We start from the raw sequence: 25,022 nt of genomic DNA on the forward strand, positions 1-25,022 counted from the left end.
TCCATAAATCCAGACAATGACAAGTCGCGTACGTCAAGTCCTTCCTAGCGTTTCCTTTTTCTAGTTTCTATCTGGCTCATGAAAACAGTCACTGGATGAGCGAGACAACAGAGCGCGATGGCTTTTTCAAGAGAAACTTTATTATTCAAACTATAAAGACAGACAGAATGATGGACTAGAGACACTAGACAACAATTAAAAGCCAGAAACACTGAAAAGACAAAGACGATTTCAACAATATTGCACGCGTGGAACATGTTACTGGGTTCTGCACATGTCCTCTTGCTTTGGAGACTGAGGCCACGACTCCTCCTTTCTGTCCGCACCCCCAGCTGCATCTGTAACACACAAGACTTTTACATGAAGAAGAGTCTGACATCTAAAGACACAATCAGATGACTTGTTTCTTATTAAATGTGCCGATAACGATCATCGTCAGTGTGTGTATTATCTGATTGTTGTTGCTTATTTCTTGTCATTGCTAACTGCAGCTAGTTGATATATAATACTACTCAGCTCCAGCCAAAGGTTTGCTCGGGTTTATTTAAGAAAGAGAAAGTGAATTCATCGTCAGGTGAGGAAGGTGAGCACCAGTGCCGATTCAGGTTTCAAGGCTCAGTGGAAGACAGGTGAAGTTCCAACACCCCACGCTTGTGTTAGTGATGACCCAAGCACACAGTAGTGTTAACGGCAGTTACCCTTCTCTGCATCTGGAGCATCAGGAACTTGGGAAACCTCTGGCAAAACAAACGGCTCAGGTCTTTATGACGTTAAGACCACCAGACGAACAAGAACAGGGAGGTGAACTAGATGTAGCCTACCTGGAATGGTTCCCAGGCTGGAGTTGTCAAAGAACTGCTTGGGACAGGTTCTGGACAGCAGCTCTGAGCTTCCGCCCGCATCAAAGAATCTGCTTTTGGGGGAGTCGAGCAGAGAGACCTTTGGAGAGCCCGGCAGCTTCCTGGGAGAGTCCAGGACCCTCTTGGGACTCGTAAGCAGAAACTTCTTGGGTGAGTTGAGGAAGTTGGAGGACTCTGAGGTTATGGGAAGGCCCCTTTTGGTGGGAATGCAGGGTGACGAAGGCTGGTCCACCTCGGTCTTGCTCTTCACCTTCAGCTTGACGGCTCTGCTCTTCCACTTGCCGATCTCTGCCTGCTGACTGGACACCAGGCTGATGAGACAGGGGGGTGGGGGGTAGGGACAAGTGTCAGAGCAGGACTAACAGATGCAACAAGCAGCTCCAGACCCCAAAACTGGTCAACCTCACCTTTCCAGCTCGCTTATTTTCCGTTCAAGCTGTTTGACTTCCTCCTCCAGTTTGGTCTTCTCCTGCAGAATGCTGCTCTTGATCACCAAACCTCTGGGGTTGGTCAGTCTGGCATGAAGGTCCTCCCCCTGCAGGACTGAATTCAACATGGCCACGCCAGTGTTAATCTCCTCTTTCAGTGGGTAACACCACCATCTATCAAACTGAGTGAGAAACTGTAGAAACCTCAGCTACAGGTTGCTGCGTCTTGTCCGGTCAGTTAGCACCAAGTGTTAGCAGCAGGCTAACAGCAGGCTAGCAGCTCTAAATTCTGAATTCATCCCTTCATATTAATACTGTCACGCCTCGACATACAGTCTTTATACAGGTGTGAGGCGACATCGGACGCTCTTTCAGCAGCAGTGGCCAGTGTTGGCAGTTAGCTGCACACTGTGTAGCCAGACATTTGTGGATGTACTCTGGACTTGTGCCAATCTCTTAACACACGTTCAAATGTAACAGCAACATGTACGTGTCCTTACGTGTCCCCTTACTTTGAGTAATTAGCACCGCACTAGCCCCACCTCCGTTTAAAGTCCATCTATTCAGAGGTTTGTGTTTTCTAATGCAGATGTTGTGACCCAGCTTCCACGTGTTTCTAATCAAAGATATCAAACAACAATACACACACACACACACACACACACACACACACACTGCCGACTTACACGACTCCTCTTCTTGCTGCTGAGATTTCCTCAAGGTCTCCTTCAGTTTCCTCAGGGACGCTTCCTTTTCATTCAACAGCGTGGTCATCCTCTGGATCCTGAGGAGGACAAAGCTCTGGTCACAGCGGTTCAGACAGGAAACAGGCGCAGAAATCCCATCGGGCACAGTCGACAAGTAAGACAAAAGCAGAAGAAGAAGAAAGGCAACAGCGGCTCAGACTGCTTCCAAAGGGCTCTTACTCTTGTTGGTGTTTGTCAGACGCTGAACCCAGCTCCACCTCCATCTTGAACAGTTTACTTTGGAGTTTTTCCAGCTCGACGGCACTGGGCGACGCATTTCTCTGAACCAGAAAAGGACAAAATATTATAACAGAATGAGAACGGCACGGCGGCAAGCCTCGGAATGTGCTCTGTCAACTGTAACGGAGGCTGACAGATCTTTAGACGAACCTCGGACTCGCGTAGTTTGCTCCTGAGGGTTTGGATCGCGCGCTCTCTCTCCTCCACTTGTGCGCGGCTGTCCTGCAGCTCTGTCTGCAGGAGCTGGGTGGCCTGTTTGTGGTTGGACACTCTGTTGTTGGCTTTGATCTGAGCGTCCTCCAGCTGCTCATTTTGGACACACAGAGCCTGAAAAAAAAAAAAGAGAAAGAAAAGTCCACCTCTCAACACTTTGTGACTTCCCTACCCCATCTCTCAGCCCTCAGGTCATGGGTTCCTACTGAAGACGTACGTCTTTAAAGACGCCTCACGAATATATAAAAAGGGCTCAGTCATTTCCTGAAACAGCTGCTCCCTGTAGGAGGAAATAGTGCATTTGTTGGGGACTATTTTCAGCGGCGGATGAATCCACATTGGGTGCTCTTTGGGGCAGCAGATTGACTTAAATGAGAACAGTACTTGTTACTGGAGTGTGATTTGTCGACAAGAAGAAAAACTTGGAACATCAGCTGCTCACGTTTTGTAACCCAGCAGGTTTAAAAGATGCATCGGCCCGTCACAAACCGTTATTTTCCAAAATGTGAAGTACAAAAAGCTAACAAGTAAGCTTTGATTTTAACAATGTGGTGGAGACTTTAGTGCTGGTTTTAGCTCCCTGTTGCTACATGATGCTACTTGATGACACCGGTCATAAGCACATATTAAAAAACAGATATGGCCGACTCACTGAGACTCTTTCTTCCGTTTGCTGGAGCTGAAGAACCAGTTTCTGGTTGTCCTTGAGCAGGGAGAGCTCTGTTTTCCGGGGAGCCTCCTCCAGCGCCCGCAGCAGGGTGGAACTCTTGCTTCTCTCCTCCCTGAGCTGAGAATCAGCCTGAACCTCCAGCAGCTTCAGCTCTTTACACAGACCACTCTGTTCATCAATGACGCCCTGCAGAAGTCAGGCGGACAATATGACATCAGAAAGACGAGCAGCGTCGCTGCAACGCACACACTGTGGAAAACAAACTGAATCCTGTTCACGTTTTCATGAAGTGAACTTCTTCCGACCTGCTACTGAAAGCTGCTTCTGGAAAGGAGTGTGGGGGGGGTGCATAAATCAATATTGTGACCTAGTGAATGTGATACCGTCGTCGCTAAGAACTTGATTCCGATTGGCTGGGTGGGGTCCATTAAATCGTAGTAGACAGACGGTGTAACCTCTGGGGTCGGGTTGGATTTATACTTTAGCGATGGGTACACGCCACATGGTCCTGCTTTAAATATATTCCCCACAGTTTCATTTTCTTTGTGACGTCCTGCTAACTGACAGACAGACAGGACCAAAACATGGAGCGACAGGAGAAGGTGTCAAACGCTACCTGCAGAATCGCCTTCCTGCTCTGAGCCACCGCAGATCTGCGGTCCAGCTCACAGCTCAGGATGCGATCCAGCTGGCTGAAGCAAACCGGTTCCGGCTGGTCGGCGTACACGGCCTGCAGCTGCTCCTGGAACCTCTCCCTCTCTCTGATCTCAGCCGACACATCGCTGGGGTAAGAAGCCATGTTGGCCCACAGTGTCTCCAAAATGCTGGCCATTTTCTGCAAAAACCAGTCATGAGAAAACTCGATCACAAGTCATCTAGAAGTCACAGGTAACTGTAAAGCCACATTCAGACGGATTTCTTTCTCTGGGGGAGGTGATTTCAACATTACCTGCGCTGGTCAGTGATTTTAATCCCGTCCAGAGCCCCCAGTAATAACTGCAGAGGCTTCTCTGTGGACTCATTTACATCTTTCAGATGGAGGAGCTGCTTGTCCTTCTACTTTGTTATTATCATTATTATCACTGACATCTGTGAAAATGGAGGAAGTCAGAGATGTTTCTGCTAATCTGGTCGATGGAAACATGCTAACGCCAACATATAGGAACCAATATGACGACAGAAACAATGAAAGCCATCAGGAGAGCAAGAGTTCTTCAAACTGTGAGCTACAGGCGTTGCTGTTCTCTTTAGAGCTCGGTTTGTTGGCCTTTTATTTGTTGGCTGAATTTGCTGTTAGCAGCTCCTGTCTGCAGCATAGCCATGGATGTACAGACCACTGTTGCTGAATGACTTTGATACTGACAGAAACTTAAAAGACCTGATGATTCTCAGCGAGAAGGAGGGCGATATTTCCCCCCACAGACCCATGGGGAGGCTTTGGGCTTTCTCTTTTGGTCTTGTCCTGTGGAACGTGGGTTTACGACAGACCACATCCTGTGATTTCACAATGGTTGAAAAGCAAAGGATCACTGTGAACATTTAATCCCCCTCAACACCCTGTAATGTTCACTCTGTCCAAAAGGGGCTTAAGGCGACCTGTTTTGGAAAGGCAGAGCAGCAGAGCTCACCTGCAGGTAGAGCCGCCTCTTGTCCAGCACCTCAGCCAGTCTGTGTTCCCACCGGGCGTGGAGATCCTCGTCTTTGACAGAGTAGCTGGGTGCCTGCACTCTGCACAGCAGCACGTCCTGCAGACGCCTCTCCTCGAAAACAGCCAAGTCTTTCTTCACCATCTCCTCAAACAGATTCCTGTAGACCTGCGCTTGCACCTGGAGGTGCGCCTGGGGAAAGCAGGGATCAGAGAGTGTTTCCAGGTTATTGCCTGATCACAAGAGGAAGACCTTCATGAAACTTCAAACGCAGATAAACATTGGCGTTTACCGTCATGTTCCCCAGACTCTGGACAGTCTTCAGTCCCAGCTGACAGACCGTGCTGTAGGTGATCATGGTGGGTTTCGGTAGAGAGGGCAGATAAGAGTGCTTCAGGGAACACTGCAATCTCAGGGCCTTGTGCGGGGCTGCGGAGTTATACTTGGAACAAGTGTCTATAAAGTGCTGGAACCTTCCGAAGGACTCCTGCAATGATGAGAGGTCAGTGGCGTCAGACTCATATTGAACTCTTGGAATGTCTTTGCCTCTCAGCTGCTGGTCAACACAAATGACTGGGTGACACAATTACCTGAAGCTGCCCAGTAGAGTCCTGCAGCCGCGACGCTGCGGTCTCCTTGTCTCCACCGCTGCTCTGATCCAAACTGCTCAGCTGCTCTCTGAGTGCTGAGACAGTTGCGTTCGCGTCACTGAGCAACTGAGAGGAGAAGAGAAACAGAAAACTTAGAATATCCATTTTTATGCAGACGACACAATGTGGTATCCACGTGGCTCTGCTCCAACCTGCCTTTCACACCCTCTGCAGAACCTCAAACCCAGAATTCTACCTTACATCTTCCTGCCATCCACGCACTGAATGGTGCCGAACCAGGAGTTTGGTTAGACAGCAGTCTGACTTTTAAGCTCATGTGGAACAACTGACACAGAACCTGAAGATACAAATGGATTTCTTTTCATGTCTGCAGAACTTCCTAAAATGACAGAAACCATTTTTGGGAAACATTTATTTGACATGTACTTTGATTTTTTTTTAGTTTGTCCCATCCGCTAACATGGAGGGGGCGGGGCTTATGACCTATACTGCGGCCAGCCACCAGGGGGTGATCGAGACGTTTTAGCTTCACTTTCGGGGAGCTGTCATGTCGTCCATCTTTATATACAGTCTGTGGGACAGACTTATCATGTCTCTGCTTGATTGTGGAGATATCTTTTACTCTCACACGTCAACAGCTCGATGCAGTTTTACCACTGAGCCCTGCGCTTCCTTCGTTTCTGGAGCTGTATGTGTGTGCTCGTGTGTGTTTTATCTCTGTTCTGTTTCCTCTGCTGTACTGCTGCTCTCTCAAGTCACAAAAGAGGTCCTGATGACCTCAATGAGACGACCTGATTGAATGAAAAGAGAGAAGAACCTGTGGACAAACCTGCTGCGAGGCGTTGGCTTCAGCTTCAGCATGGCTTTGTCTCTCCCTGTACATTAGGAGCTGCTCCTCCAGCTGCTGCACCTGAAGGCAGCAACAGAGACAGAGACACATCCATCAGTGGACAGACAAGTTAACAGGGGCACGGGGACAAGTTCGGACGGTTTTTGAATGTGTAAAAGGGGGGGTCTTGTTAGAGATCCCCCATCATCTCAGAGGCCTTCTCAGCCTCATCTCTTTGAAAATTAGAGTTTCAGGAAAACACACCACTCAGACAGTGTTTGCTTTAAATATGTCTTCCATCTGTCCTCTAAGTTCAGCATGAAAACTGTGCATGTCATCATATCCACTTACAAAGCTTCCTGCAGGTTGTTTCAAGGATAACTGCGGGTTATTACAACAACTGTTTTGTCCACCATGAACCTAAAGCGTTGCTAAGAATCCCTCACTGCACAGGAAACTACAACTGCAGGCACAGACACTTTCTGGACTTCCTTAAAGCCACAACGTGTCACTTGTACACTTTGTTTATTTTTTGGTGGATCAAACAAGAGATATGTAATATGTTCATTAGTGAGCTTTAGGTGCTGGTAGGCCATTTTCCCCCCACTTTAGACAGAGCCAAATGTCCCCCCTGTTTCCGGTCTTTATGCTTAGCTGTAGCTTCATATTTACCAGACAGATATGACATCTAACTCTTAAGCCGAATGAGCCTATTTTCCAGTGTGTCAAACTCTTCCTTTAAACTATGGCAGTAGATGCTTTAGACTCACTTCCTGTTGCAGCTCGGCATCTCGCTCTCCTCTCACACCTTGCTGCTGCACGTTCAACTGCTCCTGCTCGCTCAGCTTCTCCTGGATGGCCAAGATCTGGAGAGAGAACAGAGGTTCACTGACAACATAGAGGTGCTGCTTTAAAGCTTTTCTAAACGTATGTTCCTGGATTAGCCATGACTTCATAATAATTGCACAGATGTACCGTGTCCATCCTGTCCTCCAGCTCCGCTCCAAGCTGCTGCCTCTCCCGCCTCAGCCCCTCCAGCGTCTCCTGCAGCCGATCTCTGTCCTCACTGAGAGACGTCACTCTGCGCAGAAGCGCCTCCGTCTCCTCTGTGGACGTCTGGCGGCTGCTCTCCTTCTCCGCTTCAACTCTCTCCAGTTTCTCAGTCAGAGTCCTCATCTGTGACGTTAGGGAGCAGTTAGAGGGATCATTCAAGTGTCATCATTCAAACTCTTTTAACTCCAGCTGCAGCTTGAAACTGCTGAGAATACAAGTGTCCTATTAGAACTGTTATGTGCACAAAACATGGTGTATCCCGACAATGGCAGGGTTTCCACAAGGATACGCAGGAGCCAGCCAGTGGGAAAAAGAAGCCAGCTGGGGGGGGTCCGGGGACAAGCCCCCCTGGTGGCTTCTGGCACATTCTAATGCCACTATTGCATCATATACACTGATCCTCTTGTGCGTTTTAGCCCGCACAGTCTGTAAATAACTGTTCATATTTAAAACCTCGCCTATTCCTGACCGATCACAACTTTTAGACCTTATTTATTATTTCTTTACCTCTGTGTGTGTGTGTGTGTGTGTGTGTGTGTGTGTGTGTGTGTGTGCGGGTGTATGACCCCCGCCCTCAGTCAGTCAGCAGAGGCAAGGACAGAGAAGCTGGGAGAGACCTCTCAGCATAGTACAGTAAAGCCTGTCTTAGAATCCAAAATGGATATAATAAAGAAGCCAATCAGCCGGCGCTTTTAGGAGCTCTGCAATGGATGCAGTTCTATGGAAGTAAGGCTATCCGACACAAACCTCAGTCTGCAGCGTCTCCAGCTCCGCTCTGAGCTGCTGCCTCTCCTGCCTCAGCCCCTCCAGCGCCTCCTGCAGCCGATCTCTGTCCTCGCTGAGAGACGTCACTCTGCGCAGCAGCGCCTCCGTCTCCTCTGTGGACGTCTGGCGGCTGCTCTCCTTCTCCGCTTCGACTCTCTCCAGTTTCTCAGTCAGAGTGCTCATCTGTGAGGTTAGGGAGCAGTTAGAAGGATTGTTTTGACAAGCAAATTCTTGCTATTTAGAACAAAAGTGAGGTGTTTGACGCCGACCTGCTGGTCCAAAGAGCGCTCCCGGTCCTGAGCCAGTCTCTCCAGATCAGAGTTCGTCTGCTTCTGTTCACACAGCTCCTCTTGGACTGACCTCAGGAGCTCTTGTGTTGTAGAAGCCTGAAAACAAAATGTTAACTTTCGTCAGTCGAATATACAAAACACGTCACCCTGAGCAGAAAAGGGAGAACGTCGGCAGTGTACTGAAAACTAAAACATGATTACTGCTAAGTTGGACTCCTTTATGACAACCAGTTGCCTCACCATATTCATGTTCTGCTGCAGATCGTCTTCCAGCTGCCTCTCGTGCTCAGTCACAGTCTGGAGAGACATATTCAGCCGTGCTATCTGTGGAAGCAAACATGGGCTTTGGCTTTGTGTCCTCCGAACTACAGAAGATATTTTTTGACCGCACATGAGAAAGACATAAATAGACAAAATGACTGTACCGATATATCTGCGCTATAGGATTGTGATATCTTAACTGATACCACTTACAGCTGCCCCCTAAACATTGAGGATTTGCATCATCAGCCCCCCCGAGTTGACTCACATTTTGTCATTGTACACAGATCTACGCTGGACAACAACATGGTAAACCTTTCCAAACCGAGTCTGGTCTCAAAATGACCCAACTGCAAAACTAACTGTGGCTCGCTGTCACAAACCTCCGTCTGTAGCGTCTCCATCCTGTTGTCCAGCTCTGCTCTGAGCTGCTGCTTCTCCCGCCTCAGCCCCTCCAGCGTCTCCCGCAGCTGATCTCTGTCCTCCGTGAGAGACGCCACTCTGCGCAGCAGCGTCTCCGTCTCCTCGCTGCAAGCGTCTCTCTCTGCTCCCGCTCTCTCAAGCTCCTCGGTCAGCCTCTGAATCTGTCAGGAAAGACCGGAGAGCCAATCTTAAACGTCAGATATTGGGGAAAGACGTGGATATGATATCTGCATCTGATGTATCTGACGGTGTTCAAGTCATATAGGAGTCTAAAACCGGTTGATGTAGTCAAGAAGTGGCAGCAGCTTCATTCTGTCTGTTCTTTATGTAGAAGATATATAGTCCTGCCTGTGTTTGGAGCTCTTGTGACCGGAGGGTACTCTCTGCATCACTCCCACTGCCCGGTCTGACCTCCAGCTCTGCCTCCCGACTCCTCAGCGCGTTGATCTCGACCTGCAGGACTCTGATCTTCTCCTGAGACGCCCGCAGCTCCTCCTGATTCTCGATCATCTGAAAGACACGACCGGGACACGCGTACGCCAGTGAACGTCTTTTTTTTGTTTTCTTTCCTGTACAAGGTCACTAAAAAAGGAGTTCACAGCAACAGGGGCCAGCAGTCTGCTATGGACAACCAGGGAACTGCAACCATTAGTCCGTTATTCCATCCGGAGAAAACTGTTGTTTCAGTCATTTGTAAAGCTGAAGATCACCGTGCGCTGTGAAACTGTAATGGTAAATGGTAAATGATCTCACTTATATAGCGCCTTTCAACCTTCACGGTTCCCAAAGCGCTTTACAGCTAAGTCTCATTCACCCATTCACTCACACATTCACACACCAATGGCGACAGAGCTGCCATGCAAGGTGCTGGTCTCCATCGGGAGCAACTTAGGGTTCAGTGTCTTGCTCAAGGACACTTCGACATGATGGGGGCCGGGGATCGAACCCCCAACCCACTCTAACCAGCTTTACCTCCCGTGCGACAGTGCTAACCACTGCGCCACCATGCCGCCCGTGAAAGCAGTCTTTTCACAATTCATAGACTAAAACCGCTACTCAAGGAAACGATTGGCCGATGAATCCATGATGACACTTATCATTGGTTGCGGCCCTGCTCATTCCATTTAGACACTTTATTAGTGATCCAGGTAACAAAGAGTGACAAGAGGGTTGGATCTTATGCACCATACAGACAAATATATGTGCCAGCAGCGCTGATATCTTAGACGACAGAGTCCTGCCGGCTTTGTGTCAACAGTCTGTGTTTGGTTCTTTCCTGTTTCAACATGTCAGTGTCCCCGTGCACAAAGCAGCTCCGTGAAGACGTGGTTCCCCCCATTGAACTGGTGACACAGAGCCCTGACCTCCTCGTGTCCATGGTTTTGGGATGTTCAACTATCTGCATACGGCTGGGGACAGTTTTGGACCATACACTTCAAATCTGAACTGGAAATGAAGACTGAAGCTCTAAATGTGTAGTAACTGAGCAAAAACAAGAAAGAAAAACTCACCAGTTCGACGTTTTCTTGGAGGTCACACTTCAGCTGGCTCACCTCCTCCTTAGTTTTCTCCAGATGCCCCTCCAGCTGTTGGATCTGAAGCACCATTAACATTTTCAGTATTACTGAGCGAAAAAATCTCAACTGGAAATCATCCAGTTCCAGAATAACAATGTAGCTCAGTGCAGAGAGACGCTTGTTCGCTGTTGGGAGCAAAATTAATCAAACGTGGAGAGAGGTCGCCGTGGGGCAACAATGACGAGAAGTGACATGATCTGACCTGCAGGAGTCGCTGAGCCTCCTGCTCGTCCATCAGCGACTGCGGCCCGGAGCTGAGCTGCTGCTGGAACTCACACTGCATCTGAACCACAGAGAGAGAGAGAGAGAGAGAGAGAGAGAGAGAGAGAGAGCAGTGTGAGCGCCTCACTGTGTACCAGGTTTACAGGTTTCTGGGATTATATCACTCCTTTTCCTGCAATTTCTCACCATGAAAGGAGTTTGATCAGAAAAACACAACTGTGGAGAATTCTACAAATTGTTGAGTTTAACATTAATCTGCATGCGATTCAGTTCACTTCATCGAAAACGGATTTTAACGACACTGCTGGGCTGTAAACTGCACATCAGGGTGAAAGGAGAAAACAACTTCAGGTGTGAATGTAATCCAGTTATATCACTGTAATGACTGCAAGTTCAGGTCAGACAACAGTTGTATGGGACTGCCGATGTGGTTTGTGGTACCCCAGTCTCCATTTACAGTATTCAGCCCAGGTTTTGTTTTTTTTTTGTTTTTTTTACCATGTCCATCCTGTCCTCCAGCTCCGCTCTGAGCTGCTGCTTCTCCCGTCTCAGCCCCTCCAGCGTCTCCTGCAGCTGATCTCTGTCCTCGGTGAGAGACGTCACTCTGTGCAGCAGCGTCTCTGTCTCTTCTGTGGAGGTCTGGCGGCTGCTCTCCTTCTCCAACAACAGGGCATCCCTCTCCGCTCGCGCACTCTCCAGCTGCTCCGTGAGAGTCTTCGTCTGTTTAAACGGGAAGAGTTCCAACTAGCAGTCAGAAGACGATGACGGATCAGTTTTAATCAAAAAAATATCCTTCACTCAAATGTAAACTCACCTGTTGGTCTAAGTCAGATTCCTTCTGCTCACAGAGTTTCAGATGGTCAGAGTTCTTCTGCTTCTGCTCTTGGAGCTCCTCTTCAAGAGAATGGAGGAGACACTGAGTCTCTGCAACCTAAAAATAAGATTCAAAGAACATCAAAGGGGGCTACAGTTCTTCTGGAAAGGGACTCCAAACATACAGCTTCAGTGAAACGTGTTCAGGCCACAAACCTGTTGTTCCAGCTCTTGGTTTAGTCTTTCCAGGTCCAAGTTTCTTTGATTCTGCTCTTGAAGTGAATGCAGAATGCTTTGAGTCTCTGTAGCCTATAAATTTAGAAAGAAAGTTGCACATTTAGCATTAGCGGCAGTGTGATCACACTTCAACCCCTAAACGTTCCATCTCAAAAACACAACTTGCCCCCCTCACCGTCTCCACATTGCGCTGCAGATCGTCTTCCAACTGGCTCTTCTGCTCGCCGACAGCCTGCAGAGTGGCCTGCAGCTGCTCTATCTGCGGAGGAAAATGGCCACGTTCCATCACTCGAGTATCAAACAGCAGAGTTTTAAAAAGACAAGGCACGCTGGCATCAATCCACATGTTTCTTATTATCAACACACACACCCACAATACGTGTTAAGAGATACATTCACTGTTGCTGTGGGTCAACACATAGGATTTGCATGTGCCCACTTAATTCACGTCACTGCTGTTACCTCTTGCTCAAGTTGGGTTATTTTCTCATCGCGTGCTTGCAGTTCTGAGGTCAGCATTTCTGGCTGGCTCAACCCACTTTGGGCCCGTGCGACCTGCGACAGAAAAACCCATCAGCTCTTTCCTTTTCTCCGTGTGGACGGAGTAGATACTGGATTCAGTAGATGTGAAACGTACCGTGTCCATCCTGTCCTCCAGCTCGGCTCTGAGCTGCTGCTTCTCCCGCCTCAGCCCCTCCAGCGTCTCCTGCAGCCGATCTCTGTCCTCGGTGAGAGACGTCACTCTGCGCAGCAGCGTCTCCGTCTCCTCTGTGGAGGTCTGGCGGCTGCTCTCCTTCTCCGCTTCGACTCTCTCCAGTTCCTCAGTCAGAGTCCTCATCTGTTGAATTGGGAAAACTTATCAGGATTCATTCACACAGGACACATCCAATCAGACAATTTAACTATCAAACCGACTTATGTGTGTCTGTAGCAGTGAGTGGAAAGGAGTGAAGTGGGAGGATTTCCCCCCCATTCTCAACTCCCATTTAAAATGTTTCTTCAGTGTTACTCAACATAGAAACATGGCAGGCTCCTGGATAATGCAACAACCCCTACAGGTTTACGTTATGACCACCAGTTTGAATTATTTACACTTTTCCGGAGAAATACAGTTTTTCCCCTTCAGTCTGGTTTGGGAGATTGCTCTGTAATCCTACAATGAATACGAGTCTATGGACAAGAAGTCGTTCAGAGGTCGACCCAGAACGAACAGCGTGATCTTTAGGTTTCCCTCAAATCATTCAAAATCAAAGAACCAGTTGTTTTCTAACACAGCTGTTCATAGTTTGTACTGGTGACTCAACCAGCTGAGTTTCATTGTCCATCCACAGTCTTGTAGTGCTCCCCCCTGAAATAACACCTTCACACACACTTCACAGCGCTATAGAAAACTGTCAGGATGATGAGTCTGCGCAGACATGTGATGCCAATTGTAAATACTAATTCTTTAAGTGGGGGATTGTACTTGAACATGTTTATACGTCTCAAAGAAAGGTACTGCATAAAGGATCAGCCTTCAGTGTTGGTACTGAACACCTTTGATGCTGAAGTTAGCAGTTATTGTCACGGCATCATGGAAGATGTCATTGTGCGAGACCCAGTTTTCCTGATGCATGAAGAAACTCTTACGCGTGTGTGCAGCTCCTCCAGCTGTGCGCTCATCTCACTGGGAGGACCGTCCTGTTTGGGTGTTTGCGCAGTCTCCAGCTGTTTGATCTGCTCCCTCTGTTCGCGAATCTTCTCCAGGGCCGTCCTCAGCTCCTCCTGATTGTCAATCATCTGTGGGGTAAAGACAGATTTTCCTCACAGGCTGTGACACGCAGAGAAAAAAAAAACCCAACACGGCCGACAGAAACCCGACTGGCAAAGCAGCGACGCTGTAACTCACCATCTCCACATTTTCCTGCAGGTCCGTCTTGAGCTGGTCTCTCTCTGCAGTGAGAGAAGCCACAGTCGAGAGCAGCCTCTCCGTCTCCTCCGTGGAGCTCCGAGCTCCGGCCACCAGGAGGGCCTCCTTCTCGTCTCGCACGCGCTGGAGCTCCTGCGACACACTCTGCATCTGTCGGGAGGATTTACAAAACCGACGGTCAGAGCACCGACAACGAAGGATCAGTTTAGAGAAACCTGCATCGCTGACGTCTCACTTACGCGTTCCCCTAAATCAGACTCCTTCTGCTCATAGAGCATAGAGTTCTTCTGACGCTGCTCTTGGAGCTCGTCGCGAAGAGATTGTACAAGAACTTGTGTCTCTGCAGCCTGAAAATTAGGGAACACGTTGTAAAGCCAAAAAAACAACAACAAAAGGGGATAAAAGCCGTTTGGAGCAGGAACACTGAACGGCCGGTTTAGCTACAAAAACACAAAGTACCGGCTGGAGAAGAGGTGACATGGAATAGACAGGACAACTCATTTCAGACATATTTGCACAATAAACTCATTGGCATCAAGTTGCTGTGAGAGAGGACATCAAGAGGTGTTAACACATTTGTGTCGTCATCTTAACATCCAGAGAAAGCAGCGCTGTCACTCACCACCTGCACATTCTCCTGCAGCTCCGCCCTGAGCCGCTCTCTCTCTGCAGTGACGGACGTCTCCTCCATCTCCTCTGCGGAGCTCTGAGCCGACAGCAGAGCGTCTTTCTCAGCTTGCACGCGCCGAAGCTCTTCGGTCAGCTGACTCAGCTGGAAACAACCGAAATGAAACGACAACACATAATAACTCACAGCAAACGCCTGTGATAAGGAATGTCAAGTCTGAGTCTTCAAGAAACACAACCGTCAAGTCTATATCTAATGGAAATAAAAAGGGCGGCATCGTCCGTGTCATACCTGTTCTTGGAGTTCTTTGCTTATCTCCTCCTCTGTGGTCCTGGAAGCGTCGCTGTCGGCAAGCTTCTCCTCCAAATCCTTCGCCAGCTGCCGCGTCTCATTCAGCTTTTCTTCCAGTGACGCCACGTGGCGCTCTCTCTCCTCCAGCTACAACGACAACATGGCCGTGACTTTGTGGGTTAGGGGTGTCCCGATCCCGATCCCTGTCCTTTACTATTGCCTCTGTGTCCCATCATATACTTACATTCACGGAAATGTTGATTAAACATGTATCAGACTGTTAATACCTTGTTTTTGTCACAAACTTCTTCATCCCAACACTGAAGCTCCGGATTCAGAACTAAAAGACTGATGAACTTAAATGATTGATGTGATATTAGGGAAAGTTTTAGACTACAAAGATGCTCATAAACCTCATAAACAATCTTTGGCAGAGGTGGAGCACACATGCAGCAGAGGACATTGGAGATACTGATGGAACAGCTGCAACTGAACATATGTTACTGTATGATACGATCAAACGTATGCAAAGTCGAATCGAATCACAGAATACAAAAAGAGAAACCAGAGTTACTACTTTGAAAGGATCTAAACCCCACTAGAGGGTTTGTGTGGCTTTTTCAGAGTAAAAGTACTTTTCAAGCACTTTCAAGGTATGCAAAACAAAAAATGTCCATTCTGAGAGCAGGCGGTCGCCCTCATTACGCTGGGTTTACACCAGACGCGGTCAATCTAGCTTCGGTCTGCTCTGCGTCTGGTGTGAGATGCCAGGAAACAACAAACAATAAAAAATGAAAAGATTCAAGGATTCAAAGAACGCCTGTATTTCTTACTTTCACGCCCGTCTCTTCAACGGCAGCCGTGAGCCGACTCCTCTCAGCGTCGGAGCGCTCCAGGTCTGAGCGAAGTGAATGCAGCTGCTGCGTCACATCCTTCTCCCCGAGCACAGCGGCGCCGAGGTCCGCTTGGATTCTCGCAACCTCATCTTGGGACGTCTGCAGGGCGTCTCTGAGCTGCTGAGCCTCTTCCTGACTTTGAGCTCGGCCCAAGAGCAGGCTGTCCCTGTGAGCTTGAACGGCGCACAGCTCCTCGGTCAACTCGCACACCTGAGGCCACACAAAATGAAAATCACGCGGTGCCACCCGGTTCCTGTTATTATGCTCTCCACCTCAGTCCGACGCTGTCCTTAGAGGACGTCTGGTGGACTCACCTGCTTCGTCAAACCGTCCACCTTGTCTGGAAGAGTCTGGAACGAAGCCAGTTCCTCCAGCTGAGCTCTGAGGGCCCCCTCTGCTTCACGAGACGCCGCCAGCTCTTTGTTCACGTTGGCCACCGTTCTCTCAAGTTCCACGCTGTCTATCAGATCTGGAGACAGAGACCCTCTTACAGCTGCCATCTGATTTTACAGACCTGAAGTCAGATTAGCTGACTTACATCACATAACACCCCTCCACCCCCCTGACTTTACACCTACTTTTTGGGACTTTTCCATCTAGCAGAGAGGTGAGCTTGGTGTTCTCGTTGAACGCCACGTTCAGCTCTTTTTGGAGGTCGCTCTGCATCTTCCTGTAGCGTGACCTCTCTGTGTCAAGCTGAACGCTCAGGCTGTTCACCTCGGCCTCCATCTTCTCGTGGTTGGTGGTCAGAGTGAGCTGGGGAGGAGATCATGACAAGAAACACAGATGTTGGTCTCGGTGTCACTAGTGCAGGTATTACAAAATCATACCTCACTGATTCAGAACCAATGAAGCCACCATTTCCTGTTCAAACCCACTCTGGTGTGTTTTGCCCATTGGGTTCAGGTTCTTTTTAGGCTGCTGAGAAAGCTGTCAATCAAACAACCAGACTATGAGCGCGTCAGCCTGCTTCCAATCAGACCCGTTCAGTTCATTTGTGCAACATAATATGCCGTTTTAGTAGAATTCAAAGCTAAACAGCTGTTGACATCCATTTGCAAGCTCACGACCATATTTGGGTGAGTAAAGTGCTGCCAGATTGGCCGTCAGTCACTTGAATAAACTTTTGTTTCGGCTTTTCCCCACATGGGTCGGTGTAGCGCTGATGATGCAGGACAAATGAGTGAGTTTACCCGTCAGTCTGCGTGACTTCATGTCGACTCAGTCAGTGTGAAACATGAAAAGGACCAGAGTTCAAATACAAAAACTAAAAAGGTGACCTTTGACCCACTGACATGAAATGAAACGGATAGAGAGAGGGGATAGGAAGCGCCTTGTGGTTCATGGCCACCGTCTTTACGCCTAAATCTCTTCTTCTATACAACAAACAGTAATAAGCAACCATCAGCGCACACAGAGAGCGAAGCGGAAGCAAGGATGTCATTAAGTGAAACCACTTTCAACACTACGAAACCCCCACTTACATTCACTTCCTCCAGAGCGATGTTTTGGCTGCGCAGGACGGCCCAATCCTTCTTGGTGTCTCTGCTGAGCCCCTCGGCGTCATCCAGAGAGCGACGGAGCCTCGCCACCTCCTGCGTCAGGTCCTTACCGCTCTGCGGGGAGGCAGCGTGCTTAGTGACTGATATCAGCTGCTTTCAGCTCTGACACATCAAACCCTTTCGGTGCGACTCCCCGTAAGACATCTCACATGCGAACGATTAACAACAATAAAAAGGCCTTTACAGTGTTTCAACATAGCGTCAGCTTCTCAGTGTTGAACCACATTGAATCCAACCATGTGCAGTATGTTATTCTATTAGAGTAAAGTACTGTAGCTGTGTGGTGGAGTCATGTGACTGTTATTCTGCAACTACTATGCAACCTGCTTTGACAATACTGAGCAGCATCTGCCTCATTTTATGGCTTCATGTTGCACCTTTAGGAGTTTTGCAATGAAAAAAAAAAGACACACATACCATACTCTGAAGTTCCTCTGCAAATACAGTTTTCTTCTTCAGCTCCTCAGACACACTTTCCAGTTTGTTCTTGAAATGACAAAACAAAATCCAAACATATAAAGAATGTTTAATTACAGGAATAATGAACATCTTCCATATCAGAATTCACCACTTCTCCCTCAGTATCTTCACATTAAGTGAAACTTCGGGTCAGTGATGACTAAAAGATGTCAAAATGAGTAGACGTCGCTGTACACTTTTACAGCTCAGGGCTGCAATTTGAGTGCGGAACCGTCTCGACTTCCAAAGCGCACATTAGTTTGTTGGTCGAAGCCTGTGAGGTTGTTCTACTCGGCAGTAAAACACATGATGCATTCAAGATTCAACTCCGGTCCATATGTTTCGTGTGCACTGTGACTGACAAAAAAAAAGGTCTAGAACTTTCGAATCCCTCCCAGACTTGAATGAACCTGAGGGGGAACTCCTCTCAGCAGGTCGTCTCACCTGAAGCTCCTGGCGCCGGAGCTCAGAGGAGTCGATGGCCGTCTTCAAGCTGGAGATTTCCTTTTGCAGCTCGTTCTGTAAGATGACACAAACAGAATGGACACAGCGTAAATAAATGAATAAATATCACAAACAAACAAAAAAAAATCATTCAATAATAACATTAAAAAGAAAGCCAAACTCAACACATCCAAGTAGGGTGGAAACCGCTTCTACTGGGACGGAATCATTCATTACAGATGCTGTTTAAATCATTTGCCTTCGTTCTGGGTATTTTCATACATGACAACAGATGGAACCTTTACTTTACTACCACGTCGTCTCCTCCAAGCTCGAGACGAACTGCCAAAAGAACGAGCCGACGAGATGAGGCGGCGGAACTTGGGAGTTCCTCGGACTAAAGTAAGTGCTAGGCATCTGAACTGGGCTTTATTTTGAAGACAGTCAATAAAATCCAGTTTCTGTCATTTATATTCGTGAAATAAAACAAAAAAAAAAACAAATGTCAAGGAGATGGTAATCTGCATGAGAAACAAAGAATCCGTTATAATAACTGCCCGCTTATAGTGATCAGTTTGACCCGGACAGACGGGGTCGCGGCACTGAGCGGGAGTCCGAACGGAATCAGGTCAATGAGTTTACCTCGTGCTCTTTCCTGAACTCCTCCTCCAGAGACTTGAACTCGTCCGTGTCTCTCTTCTCCTCCAGCTCCTGCGACAGAGCGTCTTTCTCTCTCTCCAGACTTTCAGTCTGCTCTATGAACATCCCCAGCTCCTGCTTCAGATAGTCGCGCTCAGCAGCCACCGCGTCCTAGAAAAGAGAAGACAAGACAACTTCAATCCGTCGACTTCAGCAGCAGCAGCAGCAGCAGCAGCATCTCCACTTGAAACGTGTTGCCTTAAGGTTTCCAGGAGCTTGAACAAATGCTTCTCCTCATGTGATTCCAACTGTAGAAACACTGCTGGCAGAACTCAATCAATCAAACCCTGAAGGATTTTAGCGTTGCACTCTGTTCGGTCTTTAGACCCAGATTCACTTCAACTGGCTTTCTTAGACGGTTTGAAATAGTCCCACATTCAGCCTGGTCTTATATGAACTGACACGATAGTTTCTCCTCAACATAATGACTCTGGATTAAGACGTGCTCCTGGTTCATTTAATACCTTGAACCTGATAATAACAGGCATTTTAGAAGATAACGAGTGAACAGGGTTTTCTCCGCTTTCGTGCAAAACAAGCTACCGAGTTGTGAGGTGGGTTACAGTCCCGGCAGGAGCGTTACCTTCTCTGTAGCCAGGGTTTCACACAGCTGGATGGTCTCTGCAAACTCTCTTCTCATCTGGAAAAACAAGAGGTGCGAGGATTAGACTAAAACCAGCTGACGCGACCGAGCCAGATCGAAAACAATGAACAGAATGCAAAGGTGCTGTGGCAACCGGCCTCCAAGTAGGAGGAGAAAGCCTCAGAGAGCGGGTATATTGAACACGTCACACCTGTTGGCCAGTTTCACTCTGACTGTGGCTCTGTTCTTCCAGCCGTCTGTCCAGGTCGGCCACTCTGAACTCCAACATCTCCACCTTTTCAAGGGCCTCCAGCTTCTCCCGGGCCTCCGTCTGCAGCTGCAGCTCCAGCTCGGCCGCCCTCTGTTCTGTGGGCTGTATTTTCTCCAGGGCCTCCAGCTTCTGCCGGGCCTCCGTCTGCAGCTGCAGCTCCAGCTCAGCCACTCTGCCGTCTAATGTTTCTACCTTCGTCATGGCCTCCTCTTTCTGTTGACTCTCCACTTCCAGCTGCAGCTCCAGGTTGGACACTTTCCCTGAAAGCTGACGGATCCGGTTTGGAGACACAGAGTATTTGGGACTGGGAAATAAAAAATAAAAAAAAAGACAAAACATACGATGACTAATGTGAACAACAACTGTGAACTACCTCCAAACACTCAAAGACCAGGGCTTTGTTTCAGTCCACACACAGCAGCCTCAGGCCTGAGCTTAAGTTAGCTGGAGGGCTCAGTACTACGACGGAATTCGCTGACGGACTGTATACCACCTAACGTGAGCGGCCGTCTCATGAGGCTCTGCTGTACTGCGTTCAAAATCTGAAGCCAAAGCAGACGGTCAAAGACACTTTCCAAAAACTTTCAAGGACGCAAGGACCTCGACAAGCGGCCAGCGAAGTATTTGTTGCCCTTCGTTTGGTGCTTGTTTTGTATTTTCACTTGTGTTCTTGCCACGTACTGTACTAATTGATGTTAACTCAGCATACAGTTGTCACGGCGCGGCGAAGACGTGGATGCATGAGAGGAACAAGACATGCCCAAGCCATGAACGCCCCGTTTATAAGAACCGACCTGTGTCTGTGTTGATGTGAAGCAAGCTACAATGGTCGTCGCGCATCATACTATCCGGGACAATTAAAGGAGCTCAGTTTGCCGTCTTGAAAGTGAGAGCTGCCGGAGGGGTTGGTGGAAGGACACTCACCTGTCCTCAAAGCTCCGCACGGTCACGGAGCTCTGACTCATCTCCATTTCGTCCGACTCATCGGGAATCTCCCAGTGAGAGTCAAAGTCCTCGTCGTCTGTTCAAACACACCAACTAATTATCAGACAGTGCGCTTCGTGCGTGAAACAGGGATTATGAGGTGAATTATCATGTGCAGCGTTTTGTTTTTACGTGCTCCTGCTTACCTTCGCCCAGCTCCAGCAGACAGGAGTCTGCTTTCCTCTTCCGAGTGACAGATTCTGCGAAGCTGAGGTCGGACGAGCCGCCATCACAGGCGGAGGGACGGCCAAGTCTGAGCATCTTTCCTCCCCATGTGACCCTGCGTTTTGGCATCTTAAAGACAGGACGAGAGTCATTGCGACTAGAACAATGGAGAGAAAGCTTCATTTGCCGTCTCGCTTACCTTCTGAACAGGGACCGAGTTTGAGCTGGTGACCAGCAGTTTGGTCAGGTTTCGGATCCTGTCTTGCTGTTCTCTCTGGAGCTGGTCCTTTTCTTGGAGCAGCTGGGAAAGGACCTTCTTCTCTGTCGCTGTGGTCTGTGTGACTGAAGAAACCTGTTGCAGAGGAGGCGGGGGGGGGGGGTCATTCACAGGTCAGAGGGTAGAAAGGGCTGCTGTAATGAAACTTGGCTGTGATAGGTCAAACCGGAACAAAAAGAGCCACGACACTCGCCTCCTGAAGTCGGCGCTTGAGGTCCACAATTTCATTGCGATAGCGCTTGAGCAGGGCCCCGTCATCGGACACCTCCGTCACGTGGGGGTCGTTCTTCATTTTCTTTGCGGTGCTGGCAAACTGATAACAATAAACATGGAGTGAAACATCACCTGCTTTGAGTTCTCCGTCTCGTTTTGGCTCGTAGGTTTTAAATTCTCATATGGCTGCACTTTGTGACGCTGGGAGCAGATTCCACCCATACACCCAACTGCAAAGCTGCAGTGTCTCATCTCACGTGCATGTGCAGGGGGAAAGGAGCGAACCTCATCTAATGTACCATACCGTTTAGTTATAACAAGCCAGTATTCAAGGAAATCTGCGTATTTCACCAACCTGCAGAGTGCTGAGGGTCTCGTCTAGAGTGACGGGGGTGATGGTGCAGATGATGACCGTTTTGGCGTTCCCACCCAAGGAGTTCTGCAGGATGCGGGTGAGCTTACTGTCTCTGTAGTTGGTGAAGCCCCTGGAGAGAGACGGTGATATTTAGCAGCCCCTTGAATGACTGTGTGCGTCTCTTTTTCCCCTCTCATCATTTTCCTTCATGTGGAGCTGGACATCCAAAATGTTTTGTCCGTGATCCCCCTTACGGGTCTGGAGCCTTTTCAAATAAAGGAGGAAGACCATTTACACCTCTAAAGAGGTTTATTAAAAGGAATAGCTCCAAATGTTGGGGAATACACTCTGCATGGTTTATTGGAAGTATTTGCGTGTTCATTGTTTACTCACTTCTGGCCTTCATCAGTCAGTTTCTTGATCACTTGGCCGAGTGTGAACAGGCTGCGGTTGATATTGCAACCTTCTTTGAAACGCGTGCCTGGAATATCCAAAACAGGTGGATTACTGTTAACTCACTATACGCTGTTGTGTGCGCTCACTAAACTCCAACGTGGTGTCCAGGCCACAGTCTGTGGATTTAACTCCAACTTACCTTCGGCTCCCGTTTGACTTGCTCTCTCAGATCCAGCCAGATCGACTAAATTCTGGAAGATGAAGCAAAATTGCTGGTGAGCAAATACTCATTACAACCCAAACAATGACACAGACAGCAACGTAGACAAATAGCAAATACAAGTAATAAGAAAGGAGCTAGCTTACCAAATGAGACACTATAATGGCTCCATCTGCATTTTCACCCGATGCTGGGTCGCTCCTTTCTCGGCTTTCCAGGATCTGGGGAAAAACTAGATCGTGAGAAATACACATTTCCCCAGAATGCTACATGTTACTGTTGTGGCATCGCTTACCATTCGGAAAATGGTGTGCGAGCGGCTGCTTCGCTGGTTCATCTTCGTCTTTCCATAGTGACGGTTCTCTGCGGAGGCACGTTGTGCAGAAAACACACAGGTTGTTACGCACAGTCTGCAGCGCACAGCGTGCGGGGATCATTGTCATGTTCAGAAAACGGCCTCGGGTCTTACTTTCTCCTTTCCGAACCCAGGCCAGGGCTTGTGCAGGAGACGTCACCAGTTCCTCAGTCAGGTCGGCCACATAGATGTTCTTCTGCGCACGGCAATTATCAAGACACGCTCTCAGTGATCATGATGGGTAGGGAAGCGCATCTTTTCAGGGTTTCAGCCTTCAGTGATCCTACACTTTGAAGCATGTGACTAAGGAGCTTAGGCCCAGTATAATATTTAAAGAGGCTCTATGGTGATTCAGTATTGCACTTCCATAAAGTTGGGGGACAAAAACAAAAAACTTTGAAGCTGCAGAGGCTAATACATACCTTACCTCTGGTCTTTAACAGGGTCAAGCTCAAAGAACACTGGGTCACTTCCAATAAGACAACTCCATTATCATTTCAACCTTCATTGCCCCCAGTTTGTATCGAAAGGTTTTCCATTAAAAATGCGTTCTGAGCTGAGAAAAACCCTGTTAACATCATCAGGGTACCAGTTCAGATTTTTGAATCGGATGCTCAGTCAGTATTTGAAGCGAGTAGCTTGTTGCACCTGTTATTACCATGTGTCAAGTTACGTTGGATCAACATTTCACGTTGGATCAAACCCCCCCCCCAAACTTCTAAATAGCCCACTTACGTTAAGTGCCTCTCGGACTTCCAGGGGTTTTCTCTTCCAGCTGTCAACAAGCAGATCGGTCACTGTTTCGTTGTAGATTTCCATGTAAGAAACCCTGAGCAGGAACTCCTTCTTTGGACACTTTGGGCAAAAGAGAAGCCATCGGTTAGAAGGAACAGTGATCACACAACAAGACAGTGGCATGTTTCAAAACACGCGATGCGACTCTTACATTTTTAATGGTTTGGAAAACATCTTCCACGGCCAGAGGGATCACTCCAGGAATATGGTCACTCCCCATCATGGTGAAAGTCTTTCCAGAAGAAGTCTGCCCGTAAGCAAATATTGTTCCTGTGGATCAAACGCAGAATTGAACACCATGCAGCCACAGTGAGTGTATGGAACAACGTGTTTTCACGAGACAGGTGTCACTGTATTCACTTTACGTTACGTACCGTTGTATCCCTCAACCGTGGACACAACCAGAGGCTTTGCAATGCCCTGGTACAGCTGATTGGTTGTTTCTTCAGCAGTGAACACTCGGTCTGTGAACAACAGGGGAGGAAAGTGAACGTGCAGTAGATTTATTACTATGACTCTATACTAAATATCCCAAAAGAACCACTAATCAAAGCCACATAACACATGTCTTAACCCTTGCACGTGCTGCAAAACAGACCGAAACTAAAGCTCTTGGTGGAATTCCCATCATCGATCTGATGAATTGATTTCTTATCAGCTTTCCAAAACAGCTGGGCGGGCTCTGCGGTCTCCGATGCAGCACTTTCCTCCCTGGAACAAGGAGGACACACATTCATACACGCATTGCGGGGACATTCACAGACTTTCTCGGCAACATCCCCAAGAGACAAAGCAAAAACCTCCATGCGGACTTTGTCGTGTTTGTACCTGCGCCCCTGGATGTGTATAAATGGCGCCTTGCTCCAGTTTGTGCCAGATAACTACCAAGAGGCATAACGTCAACCTAGAGCCCCGCGAAGCTCGTATTCCACCACTGTACATCCTAACGTCCATTACAACAGCGTAGTAAGCACCAAACAGACAGACAGCTAAACAGAAAATCCAAAGCACTGGTGTTTTTCTAACTGCATTCATTCAAACGCAGAAAACAGAGTTAACGTTAAGTTGCCGCTAAACGTCAATGGCTCCACAGCACTAGCTTGGCTTAGCGTCAACGTTACCAAGTCAATAAAGTTACTGTTAAGCAATAAATTACGTTTCTCCGCTGAACGTTAACGCTGCGTACATAATTATCATATGCTGAAACAAAGGCTCGTCATTAACGTCGGAAATGTAGCTAACGACACTAACATTGCTGTAGCAGCGTTAGCAGTCAGCATTTGCGCTGACGTTATAGGTAACGATAACGTTAGCTAGCTCCTAACTTGTAACTTCACTGGCTGTTGGCTCAAAACTCACCTCGCAATAAGCGGACGGACTCGAACACAGACTTTAACAGCCGACTCTTCTGTCATTTTTCCTTTTGGTAGTCACTTACCATACACACAACAAGCAGGCGAACTAATACAGCTTTCATAAATGATAATAAAGTAAATACGCCCAATCCGCTACTGCGAGCGCAACACAAGTGACTGCCTTTCAAAAGTGTCCCCCTTTGTTTTGATTGGTGGACGTCATCGCGTGGACAGGTCCACACTACAGTGTGTGGTCCAGACGGGGTGGCGGAGAAACAAAC

The 25,022-nt window shown here is 48.2% G+C and overlaps 1 protein-coding gene across 1 annotated transcript; it reads right to left on the reverse strand.

Moving 5' to 3' along the window:
* Positions 1-170: 170 nt before the first annotated feature.
* On the reverse strand, positions 171-24,806 carry LOC139302201 (centromere-associated protein E-like). Its single transcript, XM_070925822.1, has 53 exons — positions 24,746-24,806; positions 23,985-24,097; positions 23,761-23,850; positions 23,538-23,656; positions 23,327-23,446; positions 22,706-22,787; positions 22,532-22,599; positions 22,383-22,457; positions 22,216-22,267; positions 22,014-22,101; positions 21,621-21,750; positions 21,246-21,365; positions 20,975-21,127; positions 20,757-20,904; positions 20,551-20,647; positions 19,567-19,930; positions 19,356-19,412; positions 18,716-18,883; positions 18,074-18,148; positions 17,588-17,656; positions 17,093-17,224; positions 16,187-16,364; positions 15,923-16,077; positions 15,546-15,818; positions 14,713-14,859; positions 14,499-14,565; positions 13,773-13,906; positions 13,514-13,663; positions 12,522-12,722; positions 12,347-12,439; positions 12,060-12,143; positions 11,864-11,956; positions 11,649-11,765; positions 11,333-11,554; positions 10,815-10,889; positions 10,547-10,630; positions 9,384-9,545; positions 8,996-9,196; positions 8,044-8,244; positions 7,219-7,419; positions 6,244-6,324; positions 5,394-5,519; positions 5,096-5,290; positions 4,786-4,995; positions 3,774-3,992; positions 3,140-3,343; positions 2,425-2,601; positions 2,215-2,315; positions 1,975-2,072; positions 1,268-1,403; positions 822-1,171; positions 699-737; positions 171-338 (listed from the first exon to the last, which is right to left on the reverse strand). Exons 1-53 carry the CDS (start codon positions 24,799-24,801, stop codon positions 259-261), a joined length of 7,230 nt encoding a protein of 2,409 aa, XP_070781923.1. The 5' UTR covers positions 24,802-24,806; the 3' UTR covers positions 171-258.
* Between the last annotated feature and the right edge of the window lie 216 nt (positions 24,807-25,022).

This window comes from Enoplosus armatus, chromosome 19 (genome assembly GCF_043641665.1).
Source record: "Enoplosus armatus isolate fEnoArm2 chromosome 19, fEnoArm2.hap1, whole genome shotgun sequence".
Lineage (NCBI taxonomy): Eukaryota > Metazoa > Chordata > Actinopteri > Centrarchiformes > Enoplosidae > Enoplosus > Enoplosus armatus.

What these genes read in the sequence shown, in the direction of transcription:
- LOC139302201 (XM_070925822.1), bottom strand. Translation starts at nt 24,801, where the DNA reads ATGACAGAAGAGTCGGCTGTTAAAGTCTGTGTTCGAGTCCGTCCGCTT. An exon ending in AAGTCAAACGGGAGCCGAAG is followed by an intron (nt 22,102 to 22,215) that starts GTAAGTTGGAGT and finishes TGGATATTCCAG; the next exon opens with GCACGCGTTTCAAAGAAGGT. An exon ending in TGGAGGACAGGATGGACACG is followed by an intron (nt 12,440 to 12,521) that starts GTACGTTTCACA and finishes TTTCTGTCGCAG; the next exon opens with GTCGCACGGGCCCAAAGTGG.